The 17,928-nt window shown below is 42.3% G+C and overlaps 1 protein-coding gene across 1 annotated transcript in view; it reads right to left on the bottom strand.

The window, feature by feature from the left end:
* Positions 1 to 17,928, bottom strand: part of LOC311050395 (seizure protein 6 homolog) — an 81,937-nt gene that overhangs the window by 53,646 nt on the left and 10,363 nt on the right. The window contains exon 3 of the mRNA XM_084064468.1: positions 2,643 to 2,832. Within this exon, the coding sequence (XP_083920594.1) occupies positions 2,643 to 2,832 (190 nt within the window). The remainder of the gene's footprint in view (positions 1 to 2,642; positions 2,833 to 17,928) is intronic.

The following is a 17,928-nucleotide window of genomic DNA, read 5'->3' as shown; positions in this document are numbered from 1 at the left end:
AAGATTTTTCCCTCTTTCTAAAATCCATCCATGTATCTCTGGTGTCCATTGATTGTGTTCCAAAACTCAGTTGTCAAACAAAGCCTCTGCCTTGATCAATGATGGCAGTTATCACTACCTGCTACTTAAAAGCAATCTGCCAGCTATTTTCCAGCACCTACCACCGATGGCCAAATGAAACAAGAAGCAGATAAAGACTTGGTGTCCTGTGAACCTCTCCCAGTGAGGGTTTGAGCCAGTAGATGACACACAGAGCAGTTTTTCTGGTATACGTTTCATACCAACGCCTGCATATGTCCAGGATTATCTCAACAATACTGCATGTCACACTGATGTCCAGGATTACCTCAACTAATACTGCAAGTCATACTGACACCTGGGGTCAAATTTGCAAAGAAAACTGTATAGGGCTTAACCACTTAATTCCTATGCTAAATTCCTTTTCACACGACAAATAGCCAGAATAGCCGAACAACAAGCTCACAACGCGTCAAGATAAAATGTTCACATCAAATAAAAACAACTTGTGAAAAACGCTCCAATGTTTTATTTGGCCAAAATAGAGACACCGGTGTTAATGTGGTTAACATACAATTGAAACTAAATTGTGATATTATCAAACATAAATATCAAACATATCAGACAGTCAAGAGGAAATGCATGTATTTAATTCAGTCTGACCAGAAGCAGGGATCAAACACATCCCCACCGGCGATAAAAAAAGAAGGAGGATATCAAACGTAGAGGCATGAACTGCCCCAGACCCGTCATCCACAGCAAATCGAACCCTGACATCAATAGTTATCACTGACATCTGATGACTTAAAAGCCAAATCATCAGCACAACAGAATTCAATACACGAGAGAGTGAGTGAGAGAGGAGATAGACCAAGATAAAAGGAGAGAAAGACAGAAAGAGAAAGCGTGTGCAATATAAAACATTTATTCCAATCACCCAGAGTCCAATGACCCCTTTACCAACAGACATGGTTTTTCAACACAGCAAAACAGAGAGTGGCTGATGAAAATGACTTTCACTTATATCCAGTCATTAGTAAGCCGCAGGGCATGTAGTCTTTCAAAAAGCAGCGTCTCTTTTGGACATCTTTCATGCAATAATTGACAATTAAAGTAGAGTATAGCAATGCCAATTTCCTAACCTAATCATGTGGCTGATTGATAGCGTAGTCATTTTCTGGCTGACAGGAACAACACATTATGCTAACAAGCGATAACACAGAGTGCTCTAGCCCTGGTACACGTGTTTGTCTTCATCTGCCAGGAATACAAGGCAGGTGGGTTCTGCATGTATGATTCCATTGTGCCAGTTAAGGTCAATCAATTACAGCTCCAAAGTAATTGAGTCAATTTCAAACAGCAATTGGAAAGGCATCCAGTGCATCGTGGCCAGACTGGGTCATGCAATACACCCCCTTTTCAGTATTCTGTGAACACTGAGTGAATTATCTCGCTTGGCGCATTTAATAAACTGGAGAGTTCCCAAAACTACAAGCTGTACATGCTTTGCATTCCAGGAGGCATCAGCAAGCACAAACAATTTTAATTAATAGTGAAAGTCAGGCTGATTATTATTCATTATCATTTTATTTTTTAAATTATTTTTTTTGGCAGGTTTATCTTTCTTTAATTAGAGAGTATAAAGACAGGAAGGTAAGGACAGAGATGGGGGGTTGATACTGGTTAAAGGGGGTGTAAAGCTGAATTCACACTAGCAGCAGTATTTCACTGCCATGTTGTGAGAATGTTCAATGTATTGTTTACAGAGAGGAGTGATCGCTTTCCCACCACGGCAGGAGATGGAGACAACAAAAAGTGTCAAATTTGAGAAAAGTTAAACTGTGTGGAGAGCAGCAGCCAACCTAACCTCTCGTCATCACCAGGCTTTCCACACGGGGGAAAGCCTTGTTTTCATTCCAAACTGACCACTGTGATCCGGTGTAGGCCACACCTACTCTAGAATTCTAAAAAGTGGTTGACGGTTGGTGCCACATTGTTTTTGTTTTCCGGCACATGAATGCCAAGCAGTCGATCTCGCCAGTTGTGGTACGGGTTTGAATAAAAGATGGATATACCAAACGATTATTATAGGAAAAACGATTTTACCAAACTAAACAAATAAAACAAAAAAACGCTTCTGGCCGAGGGGAACCATTTTGGAGGTGCACAAGCTCTGAGCAACTACAGTACATGGCCTTTTTCTTACCTAAAATGTATTGTTTACAAACAAGTTGCCAGGGACAAGCATCGAGTGTCTGTACTTCTCTTCCCTGTCGGTGAGCTCTGCTTCCAGGGGCAGCTGCTGGCTTTGATTCGCACGGAGCAGTGGAACGCTTATTTACACTTATACCCTGGACATGCCCATTTTATAGCATTTTGCGAATGTTGACATTATGGACATTTGCTCGCAAGCAGCTGGTGTGAATTCAGCCTAAGTGAATTTGTATTTGTTAAGTGATAAATGGCTCTATACTCTGGAAGTAGCCTAATCATTGCTATAGCGTGTTCAGTAACATGGGGTTTCTGTCTCTCCAGCTCTGTAGTAAACAGAAAATACATTTAACGTTTGACTTTTAGGCCAGGGGTGCAGGGGTCGATGGGACATGAGACGAGGCCTGCCTTACCTTGGTACCGCAGCAAGAAGGAGCCAGCCTGGGGCCTCTGACTGTGGAAACGGATGGTGATCTGGTTGCTGTGGCTTCGTACAACCAACCCCCTCATCAGGATGGACTCGTTGGCTAGTATGACGTTCTCCCCACCTCCAAGGTCTTCAAACACCACTCTGTCACCCTCCGATAGGTTTACGTTCATCACCTGGTGAAAGAAAACAGAAAGTGTTTCAACATTTGACAGTGATTAAAAACTTCTTGGTCTCAGTTGACGCTAAGCAGAAAACCAATATTTATTTATTTATTCGTTGTATATGTATTTTATGTGATTTTATTTAGATGGCAGCAAGTTTACGTGGTCTCCAGACAGAATTTTTAAAGGGTTTGTTTAGGCATATCTGACCGGTCTGAGCTCAGCTGACACAGTAAAGTCAGTGTTCATTTAACCCATAAAGACCGGGAAAGCATCTGTCATTTTTTATTTTGGCCATTATCTTATACTTTGGGATATTCAAAAATAGCAGATATACAAGCTCATAGCGCGTCACCGAGTGCCACGCTATGAGCTTGTACATCTGCTATTTTTGAAACATCATGAAAATGTGTGCAAATCTTTGAATATATATATAATATATATATATATATATATATATATATATATATATATATATATATATATATATATATATCATATATATATATATATATAATATATATATATATATATGTATATGTATATGTATATATATATATATATATATATATATATATATATATATATATATATATATATATTCAAGCTAATTTTTGAATAGCCAAAGTAATGGTTAAAGTGGTTACACAGATGCGTTCCCGTCTTAATGGGTTAACACAATGCAAGTGTAAATTCCACCCAGTTTTACACTTTCAGAGCTAAATCAACACAGGATTTTACTGTGCACAAATAGCCTCCCTCAAGGACACTCCAAAATTGGAAACATTTTAGCAGTGACCTAGAGAGCTCATATCACAAGGAAGTAGCAGGGGCATTGTAATAACATTCCGACAAACAAAAAATATGGAAAAGTCAAACAACCGGCTAACAACTCGGGGATTACACTACAGATAAGCCTGATAATTGTCAACCTGTCTACTCTGCGGTCGCTATGTCAGCACATTCTGAGAAATGCCACCTTGTCATCTAGCCTTTATCATGGCATGACATATCCTTATCCACACTAAAGGGATAACGCCTCGTCTCCATGTGGCTCTCCACTGATGGTATCAACCACATCATATCTCAGTTTGGCTGGGAGAAAGGACAATCTGAATTCCCTTGAGAGAGGCTGCATGCTGAGGGGTGCTGTCACTAAAGCAGCAGGACACATATGTCATCTATACCATTTGATATTGGACCGTCTAAAAACAAAACGCAAATCCAAGATAAAGATTTGGATGATGTGAAGAGGTGATTTATGGTAAGAAAGTCAGTACCATGTTGCTTGTACCTCGAGCCCCCAATATGAATAACTGAGACCGACACCGGGCGCTGCAGCCCCTGCAGTGGTGCGGCAGACAGAGTGGCATTGCCGTTGTGTATAACAAGTTATAATGTGCTGTTAATGAACAGGCGGACACAGCGTTGGGATAATGGCACCGCGAACAAAGGCCATCGCCAAGTAATCACATTATGCCTAGAGGCTCGGGGATAATATAACACTTGACGGAACATTGGGAGACATAATCCAATTTGCCCTGGCACCGGTCCAAGCTCTGTATAAATGTACCTCACAAATATAATCACAGAGTCTGGAAACAAGGGGAGGGGTGGGTAGCGGGGGGGTTATCACTCCGTCAACGTTATGGGGTCCAATATACCTCGGGTCTGAATCTAAGGCTGAATTAAATGCAGCTTTGTCGTGTAAATCAGACGAGTCATGAGCGCGGCATGTAGACATGAAGTCATAAAGATGTCATCAATATGCAGTCATAAGTCTGCACAAATCTAAATGTGTGGACATCGTTTTCATTCTGTAAGGATCTTTTTATAATTCCAGAACCTTAGCAATTTAAGACAATAGAGGTCAGTCTTAAATACATTCTATTCGTCTAAGTTAAATTAAATTCTAGATTTAAAAGTATAGATAGGTCATAACATAAGTGCCCGACATGGACTGATTACTTCTTCTTCAGTGTTTGACATGGTACCACAGAACTGCTCTGAATGGAAATGTCCGTTCTATACATTTATTTATATGATTTATCCTATTCTATTGTCAGCTAAGCTATTCTATTCTTTTTCCATTGTCTTCTAGACAACACCAGTCTGCACTCCCCTGTTCTAATCCATTCTATCCTATTGTCTTTTGTTCTCATGTGTAACTACATTCAAACATGCTGTAGAGCCTCATATACGCTCATAACAAACACAAGGCGTCTCATCTCAAACAGCCGCACATCAGAGAATTGAGAACAGAGCATTCTGGTGTGAGTGAAGAGCCTTCCTGACACCCATTTACTCTCTGAAAGCAACAAATGACAGCTGAATAATTCAAGTGACACTTCCTCATTAAATATAAGCTCTGTCTCTGGGTGGACGTGGGGAGTGAGCACAAAGCAGGGACAGATGGAACCCTGGGATACGGTGTTGACTAATGGATCAAAGTCGCTGTTGTGTGTGTGTCTCTGAGTTTGTGTGCATGTTTGTGTAAGAGTGGGTGTGCGTGCGTGCGTGTGAGTGTATATAAGTTTACTGTGTGTGTGTGTGTGTGTGTGTGTGTGTGTGTGTGTGTGTGTGTGTGTGTGTGTGTGTGTGTGTGTGTGTGTGTGTGTGTGTGTGTGTGTGTGTGTGTGTGTGTGTGTGTGTGTGTGTGCGCGCGCGTGCGTGTGAATATTAGTTTATTTGTGTTCAGTAGTGTGTGTGTGCTGTTACATTTTCAGTAGCTACTGTAGTATGTGTGAAAGGTTTGGCTATGGTATGTGAGAGGTTCTACTAATGTATATGAGAGGTTGCAACAATTTCAGTAGTATGTGTGAGAGGTGAATTTGAATTATGGCCTATACGGCCCCGGCCCTCATAGACACCCGCTCACAGATACGCAAACACAAGTATTGTATCAAATACACACATGCAAACACGTGCACACATACACGCACACGCGCGCACACGCACACACACACACACACACACACACACACACACACACACACACACACACACACACACACACACCCCTTCCTCTGCACAAAAAAAATGTGAATCTGTGATATGATATCTGAGGTTATATTATAATAGAAACCTGAGATATCACAGATCCAAATGTTTTATAAACATCTAATTGAAACCAGATATTATGTTATCATCATCACTATCACACAACCGAGTCGGAAAATATATATTTGTTTTTCTACTGAGTGAGTAGAAAATGAGTATGTGTCAATGTGTGTGTGTGTACGTGTTGTGAATCTGAGTGTGTGTGTGTGTGTGTGTGTGTGTGTGTGTGTGTGTGTGTGTGTGTGTGTGTGTGTGTGTGTGTGTGTGTGTGCGCGTGCGTGCATACTCATGCCGTCTGTTAATTAACAGCAGTAATTAAGAGGGAGGTGAGTAAATGATGGAGTACAGGGAACATCTGTTCCAGGCAAGAGAAGTGGAACACAGTGGGGAGACAGAGAGAGAGAGAGAGAGAGAGAGAGAGAGAGAGAGAGAGAGAGAGAGAGAGAGAGAGAGAGAGAGAGAGAGAGAGAGAGAGAGAGAGAGAGAGAGAGAGAGAGAGAGAGAGAGAGAGAGAGAGAGAGAGAGAGAGAGAGAAAGAAAGAGAGAAAGAGAGAGAGAGAGAGAGACACACACACACACACACACACACACACACACACACACACACCACACACACACACACACACACACACACACACACACACACACACAGTGGAAAGAGAAGAGAGAGAGAGTGTAAGATCATACACACTGGGCTGTCCCTTTGAGCCTCTGAGTGAAGACTGCTGAACAGGAGAATGTGTGACTTCAATAGTAACTATGTCCTTAACTCTGAATGACCCTACAGTACAAAGACAAGGCCTTGGAAACAGAAGACCAAGTCCATCTGAACTTTGGAGGGATTTCAAAAAACTGCTGGCTAACCTGCAGTCTTGATAGTTAAAAACGCTTTGTGATGGTTATCATTTTAGTGTGGCTCAGTTGGCATTAAAACGTTCCCAATATGAGCTCAAGAAAAATGGCATTTAAAGAATAGGTCTGGTGCTAATGTACAAGCATGGTCGATCTTGCCAAAGCAAATATAGCTCATATCTGCAAGTCGTGAAACAGCATCGTTGTCCAAAAAACTGTCCCAGTGCCGTACTGTAGCTTTTTATCGCCATACTGTAATCCATCATTGCGATTAACTTGGGAATTGTAATTTTTCCTGGAACAACTTTATTAAGTGACGGCAAATGTTTTATGTCCACACGCATATTGGCTTATTTACATTCTGAAAGCTTTTTGGATATGAGCTACAATGAGCTTTGAATTTATGTATTGTAGGGTATGTTGACAATGAGAAAAATGTGGCGAGCCTTATCCTTTAAAAAGTAAAAAGAAATATATAAATTATACTCAAGAGTTAACCAATTTAGACCTGGAACCCCATTACGTAACTAAACCTTTCAAGCCGGGTATCCCTTTTGGGGTTCTTGTTGCTATGTACAGTATATATATAGCAACATACATATTTTTTTAATTTTGAATACATATTTGAAGTTTTTCAGAAAACTTAGGTCAGGATTTAGAAGAAGTTTTTAGAATTGGCCTCAGGTCTATTAACTCTTTGCCTGCCACCCTCAGATTCTGCCAAGGCGCAGCCTGCCACTGACGAGAATGTTTTCCGTTTTCTATCTATATCTATATATCTATCTATATCTATCTAAATATCTATCTATATCTATATCTATATCTATATATATATATTATACATATATACCCTACTAGCGCAGCGACAGACCAGCTTGCTCCAAAAGCTGGTAAAACAAAACAAGAAGAAAGAAAATAACTTCGCATGGTGCCACATAGTTACAAGCACCCAGTGATAAGAGTATGGCCGCAACTAATGAACGATAATTTTCATAATTAATTAATACTTGATTAATAGTTATTTTTAATTATGATATTAAAACAGCTTTAAACAAAATTATGTTTACCCAGCAGTCAAAAACATAACTTGTAATTATATAACCAAAGACAAGCATTCACATTTTAATGAAATTTTAAATGGCACATATTAGACATATTTTGCAGAATAAACCAGTAATTTGATTACTGCAATTTTATAAATATAAGTAACCTTCTGATTCTCAGAAGGCCTAGTCTCTACCCACTCAGGTATGACTGTTAACAGTATACAGTACTACACTGAATTTTGGATGGCACAAAATATTTTCAGATGGGGGTCCACGGCCAAATACAATTTGGGGGTCCTTGATATGATTGAAAAAGTTTGAGAACCACTGTTATAGAACATTCTCTAAATGGGTATACAGTACATGTTCACAGTGTTTCTAATGATAAAGTTGTGGTTAAACCTCCTGCTCTTTGCATGACACTGTACGACTCTTGCCCACTCACTGACGGAGGAGCCACAAAGACAATACTCTAGCCTTGAAACTTTCTTTCAGAAGAAAATCCAGTATGCATTCACATTGTTCACATTGTCTGACCTTGAATCACCCTTCACTGTGTTGCACAAAATGCTATCACACAAGAGCCAGGGCTAATGGCGCAGAACAAGACAACCCTGAGATTAGTCTGTCTGTTTGAAAGGAAATTGAACACTGCGTCATACTGAACAGAAAGTCATTTTTTCTCCCTCTTCCTGTTCCTTCCCTTTTGCTCTGTGACGAGGACACCTGGCTAATCATTGTTTCAGGGACGGTGTGAATGCAGATTGGTGGAGGGTCGTCTGAACGCAGAGCGGGTCTGTCGGAGGTCAAGAGACAAGAGCATGTAAAGTCTGTCTTCACACAGATGAGATTATAGCGTCGAGTAGAGAATACAAAATAGGACGTGCAGGCCAGGGGAGGAAACATGGATGGAAAGTTGCAGCAAATGAGATGAGCAAAGTTTAAACAAGGTAAAAGAATACCAGCGCACTAGCTCTCGTTTAAATGGGGGGGAGCGGATTTATTATAGATAACGAAAACAGTGTGAACATTTAAGATAAGGAGATTATATCCATATACAGGGGATATTATTTGGGAGCAATTATAAACAATTACAGCCTACACAACCTCTGTCAACATCTGATTCATTTAACCTCATCTACACGGAATTTAACATGAAATACTCCACATTCCCTATTATTAGCAGGGTAAAATACTAAACTTCTTAAGTGACGACACATCCACACACTTTACGGATTTGCACTTATCTCATTTTAACATTCACCTCGCCTATTGCTATTTCATTATCGCCTCAATCCCTGCATGCCTGTCAGAAAATTGGTTTTATGCAACACGCCTGAATGAGGGAGAGAAATTGCAATGGATGAAGAAAAAACAGAAAGGAACGATGAGCAAGTAAGGTGAAGGTGTAAATGAGAAATATACTTAGGTGCAGTGCAGTGCAGTGTATGTATGCACGCATTGATATATACATACAGGTGTGTGTGTGTGTGTGTGTGTGTGTGTATATGTGTATATGTGTATATATATATATATATATATATATATATATATATATATATATACATATATATATACATATATATATATATATATATATACATATATACACAGTACAGTATATACACACACACACACACACACACACACACACACACACACACACACACACACACACACACACACACACACACACACACACACACACACACACACACACACACACACACACACACACACACACACACACACACACACACACACACACACACACAGTATATATAATTTGTGGTTGTGTTTGAAATGATGTTGAAAATAATAAATTGCATGGAGGGAAATAAAGAAATACAATATTTTTCTCTTCCCTTGGGGAGCTGTGTGCAGAAATCCCATTCTGGTAAAGCAATATGAGAGGAAAGTGAGAAACATTGAGATGGCGTGATAACACTGAGACGTCTGTTCAAGGATTTCCACCAGCCTGCGGATGTAGAGATAATAATAACACATTCATTGCCACGAATCAAATTCAAAGTAAGCCGAGTGCTGATAATTGTCTTTCCAAATGACTATTTCTGTCTCTGGTGGCGGATTCAATGTGATCTTAAGATGGAGTTGAGGAATAGGAGGCAGAGGCACCTTTCTCATCTTCAGCGTTTGAGCTAAAGCAAACTGTTTCTGAAGAACGGAGCAAGTGGAGGGGATTCGCAGATTAGAAGCTCTTCGTTCTGAAGCAGTTAGTCGGCGCCAAACTGTGCAGCATATTCATCAGTGTGCTCACAACACACACGTGAGTCTTCTACTTCACTTATATTATTTTGTCATTTAGGGAGTCTGATGGGGAGAGAGTGCAGGAATGACTCAGGTGACACGGGTGCTGAGCCAGATTCAAACTTGGCACCACTAAGGTTCAACTGGGTTTACCTGCAGGTTCAACTTTAGATTCAAACACCTTTATTAATAACCGCAGGTGATCACACAAATTCATAAAAGTACTGCACCTCAAATCATTGGCTAAATTAGCACAGTTCCCAAATTATTCTCTGGTCTAAATGTGCACTCGAGTGAACGTCTGTGATATTTATAACTTTCACCGAATGGGGAAGGGTGACTAGTTAATGCTGGCACATGGCTGAATACAGTATTATCAGACCCATTGAAGAGGGTGGTGTGACACTCATATAGGGCAGCAGTGGCCCACGAGGTAGAGAGGCTGCTTGGGAATCGGGAAAGTCCCCGGTTTAATCCCCGGCTCCCCCTTCCGGCTTCTCAGTGTCCTTGTACAAGACACTGAACCCCTAACTGCTCCAGATGAGCAGGTTGGAACCTTGCATGGTTTCCTCTGCAGTTGGTTAGTGAAAAGGTGAATTGAATGCACATTGTAAAGTGCTTTAGATAAATGCGCTATATAAATGCACCAAATGCTCGGATTACATTGTAATCAGAGAATGCCTAAGTAATGCAACATGGTGCGACCAATGGTTCCAAACACTGTATAGATTCAGTGTTGAACCAAATACATTTTCAGTGTTTAGTTGACGTATTAATGGACCGCTAATCAATTTAATCAATTTAGTTGGCAGATGTAGCCAGCTTTAGTTCATATTAAATATGAACTAAAGGTCAGGTTGCTTCGGCTGACTTGGGCCAACCACTATCTTTTGAGAGGCTATACATCCAAGATCCTTAATGTCTTACTGTACCTCCGTGCTGTTTACATTTCTGACTAATGAAGTTTTCAATCAATCAATCAATCCCTTTCTGGGGCCGATTGATAGATCCAAATGCTGCTCAGCCAACCATGGCGTAGCCTGAGTTATACTAAGTTGCACACGCCGGTGTTGCACACCGGGAAGATTTGGGTCAATCAAATATAATTATTAATATTGGATAAACCACGGGTGAAATTATGCAGGAATTAAATTAACTAGACCATACCCGGTCGACGCATCCGTGGGGGGATATGCGCACATGATCTGGCAACCCGGGAGGCGACATTGTTTGACACATAAACGCTAATAAGAAGCTGAGATTTGATGAAATTGAAAAACGGGCTTCACAGTTAAGTTCAGATGGTAATGGTCAATGGCTGTGTGCAAAATCAGAGCAATTGGTCCAGCCACTGAGGAGAACCGGGTAGCTTCACTCACTCACCTACCACTACAGACAGAGGTTACTAGAATTATAGTAGGATGACATCTATTTATAGGCCTATTACAGCTTTTAAAAAGCACAAAATCTACAAGCTCACAATGCGTTGCAGCATGAAATGTTGTGAGCTTGTATATCCGCTATTTTTGGTGCATGACACCAACGTGCAACTGAGTATAAACTAGAAAAAGTGCTCCTCGGAGCACAGGTCTCCGCGAGGTCAGGTAGGTTATTGTGGGCCAGCAATGTTTGGAATTCGCCAATCAGGATGGAATATGAAAAATCGGACGGATCCGTCTTCATCACTTGACTATAGAGATAATGTGTACCGATTTGCGTGATGCTTGGACAAATATGTAGGAGTAATAAAAAAAATCGCCCTCCTGGTGGTGCTATAATAGACCAATGTTAAAAGAGTGGCATTTGTTTCTCAACGTAGTGCGAATGTGCGTGCCAAGTTCAACCGCAATCGGACACTGCGTTGATGGTTTGCGGCATTTTGTTCAAAAGGAGCCACTCCTGCAAACTAGCCAATCAGGATGGGATATGAAAAATCAAACAGACCCGTCTTGATCACATGACTATAGAGATCATGTAGTAGATCGGAGCAGTTATAGGTAAAAACACAAATCGGCCTGTTATAGCGCCACCATGGGGATGATTTGAAAATGTTCAAGTGGCATTTCTTTCACGGCCTAGTGGGAATTTGCGTGCAATCTTTCACGGAAATCGCACGCTGTGTTCATGATTTGAGGCATTTTGTTCAAAACAAAGCACTTCTGCAAACTTAGGAAGCCGAGCTTAGCCAATCAGGATGAAATATGTGATGTTTGGACATAATCTGTAGTACTGTCAAAAACAATTGTTTTGCAAAAATCGGCCTCCTGGTGGCGCTATAACAGGCCCATGTGAAACATTTGGGGCAGAGATTCTGCTCTGGCATCTAAGGAGTGTGTGTGTGCACAGTTTCACTGCGCTCGAGCCAACGGTGGCGGAGATTAACTGACGGACGGATGGACGGAGGGACGGACGGACGGACGTGCAGAACCATGCCTTCGGCCTGGCGGAGACAATCAGTACAATACTAATACTGCATAAATTGATGCAAGATGGCCACCAGGGCGGTCCCAACGCATCCGTGTTCTTGTTGGCAATTCAGCAAAGCGAAGAAAACTCAAAGATCATTTGGTCGTCACCGTCGTCATAAAAACTTTGGTTGTGACTGTTTTGTGACTCAGTACTCTGTTGTGTTTCTGGAGGTCAGTAGGGCTGCCATATCTACCGTTACCTCTATTCACGCCAATGAGATGTCATGACGCGAGACCACTCTAATTGATTGAACAACTCCTGGTAGAAAGGAGCCTGAGGGCAGCTTTATTAACATCACCCTATCGATTCAGTCAGAATTTCTGACACAGATGCGATTTGTAGACTCTTCTTCTTTCATTTCCTCTGTTTCTCCATCTCTCTTCCTGTTTAGTATTCTGTTTCTTCCTCACATTATTGCAGCCCTATTACTCATTCTGTCACCGACATGCCGGGCACGACTCTTCACATCTCTAATATCTAGTGTTTGATACATGTGGGACCTATGTTGTACGTTTCCTAATGGGGGCAGAGGTAGAGGCAGAGAGAAGAGGGGAAAGTTTCTGACATGTCAAGTGAATACATTTAAATAAAGCAAAAATGTGTAGGTATGAATGAATGTGAATGTGAATGCCTCCACTGAACTTGAGTTTGTAGTGGAGAACGTATGTCTGTATGAGTCCCATGATGACTGTTACATAACGAGGAGTACTTAGAGTAAGGATACTTTACTCAAAATACAGAGTAGAGTATATGTTTGGAGTAAACGTTCAAAGTATGATTGTGTGTCTGTTATTCCACACATTCGGGGAGGAAGGAATGGCATGGAGTCAGCTATCACTGAAGGTCAATGAGAACCAAGAGACAGAAAGGTTAATAAAAGAATGCCAAAATCACCATGTTGAGTAAAAGTTAAGAACATAACAGAATGGCGTAACACTGAGAGAACGTATAAATATTGATGTGTGTGATTGTGAACGAGAGAACTTGACCATCGCTTGATTAGGCTCTGCCATACTGTACGCGTGCGTGCGTGCGTGCGTGCGTGCGTGCGACTGCACCCGATGAATTGTGCTGTGAAACAGTGCATGTGTTTGTGTGTATGCTTGAAGGTCTAAGTTTTGCAACAAAAAGGTATGCTTTCTTTTTACTTCTTACAAAGAAGTGTTTTATGTGTTTGGATATATATGTATTGCCGTTATTTATTCCCTATATCCCTCCCCACCCCCGTGTGGAAGGCATATCCACACATCTCCCCACAGAGACTCTAACATGCGCATCTGCGTGCAAACATTCACACTCACAAACACACACTAATTCATTCACTCCTCACTAAATAATTCACACATATTGTAAAAGGGCCGCAATGCAAAATAAACCATTGGCTTTATTGCGTTTGATCCTTTTGGTGGGCTAATGTATGTATTTTTTACATATGTTACATTGTCAATAAAGATGACAAAATCGAATGTGTGAGAGTGTGCACACGCGAGTGCGTGTCTGCACATCTGAATCATGCCATGAAAGAGTGTGTGTACGAGTGTGTGCTGTCAGTTCTGAATTGTCCTTGTGTGTGCATGTGTGCGTACTGTATGTATGTATGTGCAGCACATCTGTGTGTGTATTGCCATTAAAGTGTGCGTGCATGCGTGCAAGTCTAAATTGTGATGTGAAAATTATGTCTGTCTTTTTTTCTCCATTGGCTATCAGAACATTGCACATGCCTGTGTACAGTATTTGCATCTGAGTGTGTGTGAGTGTGTGTGTGTGTGTGTGTGTGTGTGTGTGTGTGTGTGTGTGTGTGTGTGTGTGTGTGTGTGTGTGTGTGTGTGTGTGTGTGTGTGTGTGTGTGTGTGTGTGCATGCATGCCGTGCATACATGCGTACGTGTGTGTGTGTGTGTGTGTGTGTGTGTGTTGTGTGTTGTGTGTGTGTGTGTGTGTGTGTGTACAGTATGTCTTGAAGAAGGGTAAATCAAAGGCTGATGTGCAGGGCTGCATGGAGCTGATAGCTGACCCATCAAGCAAAGCTCACCTGAACCAGAACCCTCCCCCCACCACCACCACCACCCCCCCCCCCCCCCAACCACCACCACCACCAGAGAGGATTTCAGAAGTGCAGTGCTGCACTCAGCTGCACAGCTAAAAAGCCTGCCTCAGCCACAAACGCAAACCTCAAATCCTCAGCCCACAATAGCCTATACTACAAAAGACGGAGCTGAGAGCAGAGAGGCCAGGGATGGCGGAGAGGGGCAGACTTCTATTCCTCCACTCTCCACTCTCCCGCCAGTCAGTCACTCTAGCTCTGCCCTTGCCTGGTGTCAGCCATAAGGGTAAAATGAATTGGCCCGGCGTGGCCATGACTTTTCTCAAAATACAGCCTGACGCTGGAGGAATTCTGTCTGTCTGAAGAGGCGAGACAGATGGATGGACAGTGGGGAAGGCAGCCAGCTAATGTACCACACAGACTAGTAGCTAGTCCATCATTCTACCCATAAGATATTATCAGATCAACTCCCAAGACTGTAAACTAAACTAAACTATTAACTACAAACTACAAACTACAAACTACAAACTATTAACTATTAACTATCCTATTATAATTCTAGTAACCTCACGGTGGTGGTGGTGGTGGTGGTTGGGTGGTGGTTGGGTGGACTCTTGATCAAACTGCGCATGCGTCGTTGCCAGGTTTCGCGAGAGAAACAAGCAGCAAGGTCTATGAAAACGAGGCCAAACCAAACGAACCCTATAACACCAACATTGGCCCTAAAGCGCTTACAATCGGCGGACATGGCAACACCGACGCTACACCATAGACCCCGCCCACTCTCTACTGTGGAAAGTAAACACTCCAGATTTTTTCCCCCACACACGATGCATATTAGCTCCATAAAGAACGGTTCTATGTCGTTCTCTTCCAGGATCGGGCGAACGTCCGCCAAGGCTCCGCTGTTTACCCTTTTGTATACATCGTATCCCAAAACTAATGGTAGATTCTAAACCGTACGGATGTTTAAGGTTTGGTCGGCTGCATAATATTTTAGGTCGCCAGCGAAACTACCCGTTTAAATCGCTTATTTAGTCAGCCTGTGGCCATGTTTCCCATTGGAGCCAAACCGGGAGCAGTACTGGCAGCGGACGTAGGGTTTTTTTTCGGGTTGAATGGGAAACATGGCCACAGGCTGACTACATAGCCTGAATAAATAAGTTTGCCACGGGACCCGGGGCGGGCGAGTAACATGCCTACGCCATTCTCCGTGCTGTGGGTGGGGGGGGGGGGGGGGAGGGGTCCCTGGCATATGGGGGTCCGCGGGCTAACAAGTGTCAATTTGGGGGTCCTTGACATAAAAACGTTGGAGAACCACTGCACTACACAGTACACACTCACTTTCGATCCCTGATAAACTGTCTGTTCTCGGCGCATAAGCCAAACTGCACATTTTGGCTGCTCATATTCCCCTACTGAAAATAGCTCATCTACAAGCTCACAACGCCTCGCGATGCGTTGTGAAAATAGGGAGATGGAGAGAGAGAGAGAGGGACGGAGAGAATACTCAAATACCTTGAGTAAAAACACTTCACAGTACTGAAAATGAGTACAAATACTTAAAAGTACTGAAAATGAGTAAAAATACTTCAAAGTTGAAAAACAAAGTACAAATACTTAAAGATTGATAAAAACACTAAAAATACTTAAAAATAGGGGGGCGCCACGACGGGGCGCGCGCGGGGGAGAAACCGCGCGACAGGACGTGCATTAACCCCAACTTTGCAAATACTTTCGCCTGCGCCCTTCACCGGGTATGGTCTAGTTCTATAAACACGAGGAGAGGAGAGGAGAGGAGAGGAGAGGAAAATACTAGACTACACTAAACCAAAGTAAAGCAAAGTAAAGTAAATGAAAGGAAAGGAACACTAAACTGAATGATTGTGATGGATGGCACGTATATGATAAACTGCCAAAGTGTTCCAGCACACAGCATTTAAAAACAGAAAAGGCATTACGGTGAGAAAAACAGCTGAGAACAACCGCAATCAGTGTCTGTTTTTTTACAACATTGCCCAGGTGAGCCATGGCAGCAGCAATTACAGCGAGACGGCAGAGAGGCGACTCCCCAGCCGACATATTAAGTGCATCTCTGTGTTTGCGTGCTCCCCTGGTGCGATGTTAACAGAGTTTATGGACAGAGTCCATGTGGAATCCTCTAATTGAACTCTTCTAAGGCCTTCATGGCATTGTGAAGGCTAAAGTGCAGTCAAACAGTGAATGGAGGAGAAAAACATGGCCAGGAAGGAAAACACAATAACGTTGGCTTGGCAATGAACCTCCTGCCCTCTCTCCCTCTCTGTCACACAGTTTGGTTCTTATTTGGTTCATATTTAGTATTTTTCCCTTCATAAACTCCCAATGCAGGGAACTACTGAAAAAGGACATATCATATTCCAGGCAGGGGAGTGCAGAATGGTCAAAAGATTATTTCCTGGCCCAAGGAGGATAGGATGATAAAGGAGACTGAGATGGATTGAGAGAGATAGAGATGGGAGAGGAGAGAGGGTGGGGGTACAGAACGAGATGCAAAAAATGTGTGCGTGCGTGCGTGCGTGTGTTCGTGCGTGCGGTGTTAAAAACAGAACAAGCATCGATGAACAAGCATGCTGCTTGTGTTTCCGTTAGCCGGCAGATGCAAAAAGAAAATCAGTGTCTGGACAAAGACAAGACAATGAGATCTATGGGGATTATACATGCTTCATAGAGTTGGAGGTGAGGACATCAAAGTAAAAGCACCTCTCATTGGCCACCACAAACCACAGCACACCAAACACATTTAAAAGCCCTGACTGGATGGTACTCCAGTAGGGTCCTGGGCCCTTACACACCACAGCATCATCTGAACTGACTGATAGCCCTGACTGCTCAAAATCTGGCCTGACCATTGGTACACTGTACAATATGCAGTGTATGGCTTGATCATGGAGAGAATCAGTTGTTTATTCATGCAGTGTAAAGCTGGCTTATAAGAGAGAGACAGACACAGAGAGAGACAGACACAGAAAACACAAAAAGACCAGTGATTTGGAGATAGACAGACAGACAGACAGACAGACAGACAGAGGGGGTAGTGAGAGGAGAGGACCGGTTGTTGCATTGAATACGGCTGTCTATAGAGCTGTTTGACTTCTGTTCAGTGAGCCACCACTTGCTGCCTCATTGTAAACATCAGAGTCACAAGCGAGAAACAGAGGCAGCTTATTTTCAGATGAGAGCGAGATAGGTCCGGATCGGCTTGGATCAGTCTCCGGTATGCGCACCACAAGACTTTTAATATATACTCCACAGGTTATAAAACGATTCAGCCACGCTTGTCTGCCACACACATTCACACATGAGTGCTTACACATGCACTCACACACATT

Source organism: Gymnoscopelus microlampas (genome assembly GCF_963454915.1).
Source record: "Gymnoscopelus microlampas genome assembly, chromosome: 8".
In the NCBI taxonomy this organism is placed as follows: domain Eukaryota; kingdom Metazoa; phylum Chordata; class Actinopteri; order Myctophiformes; family Myctophidae; genus Gymnoscopelus; species Gymnoscopelus microlampas.
Note: the sequence above shows the minus strand (reverse complement) of the source record. Positions and strands in the feature narration are given on the sequence as shown.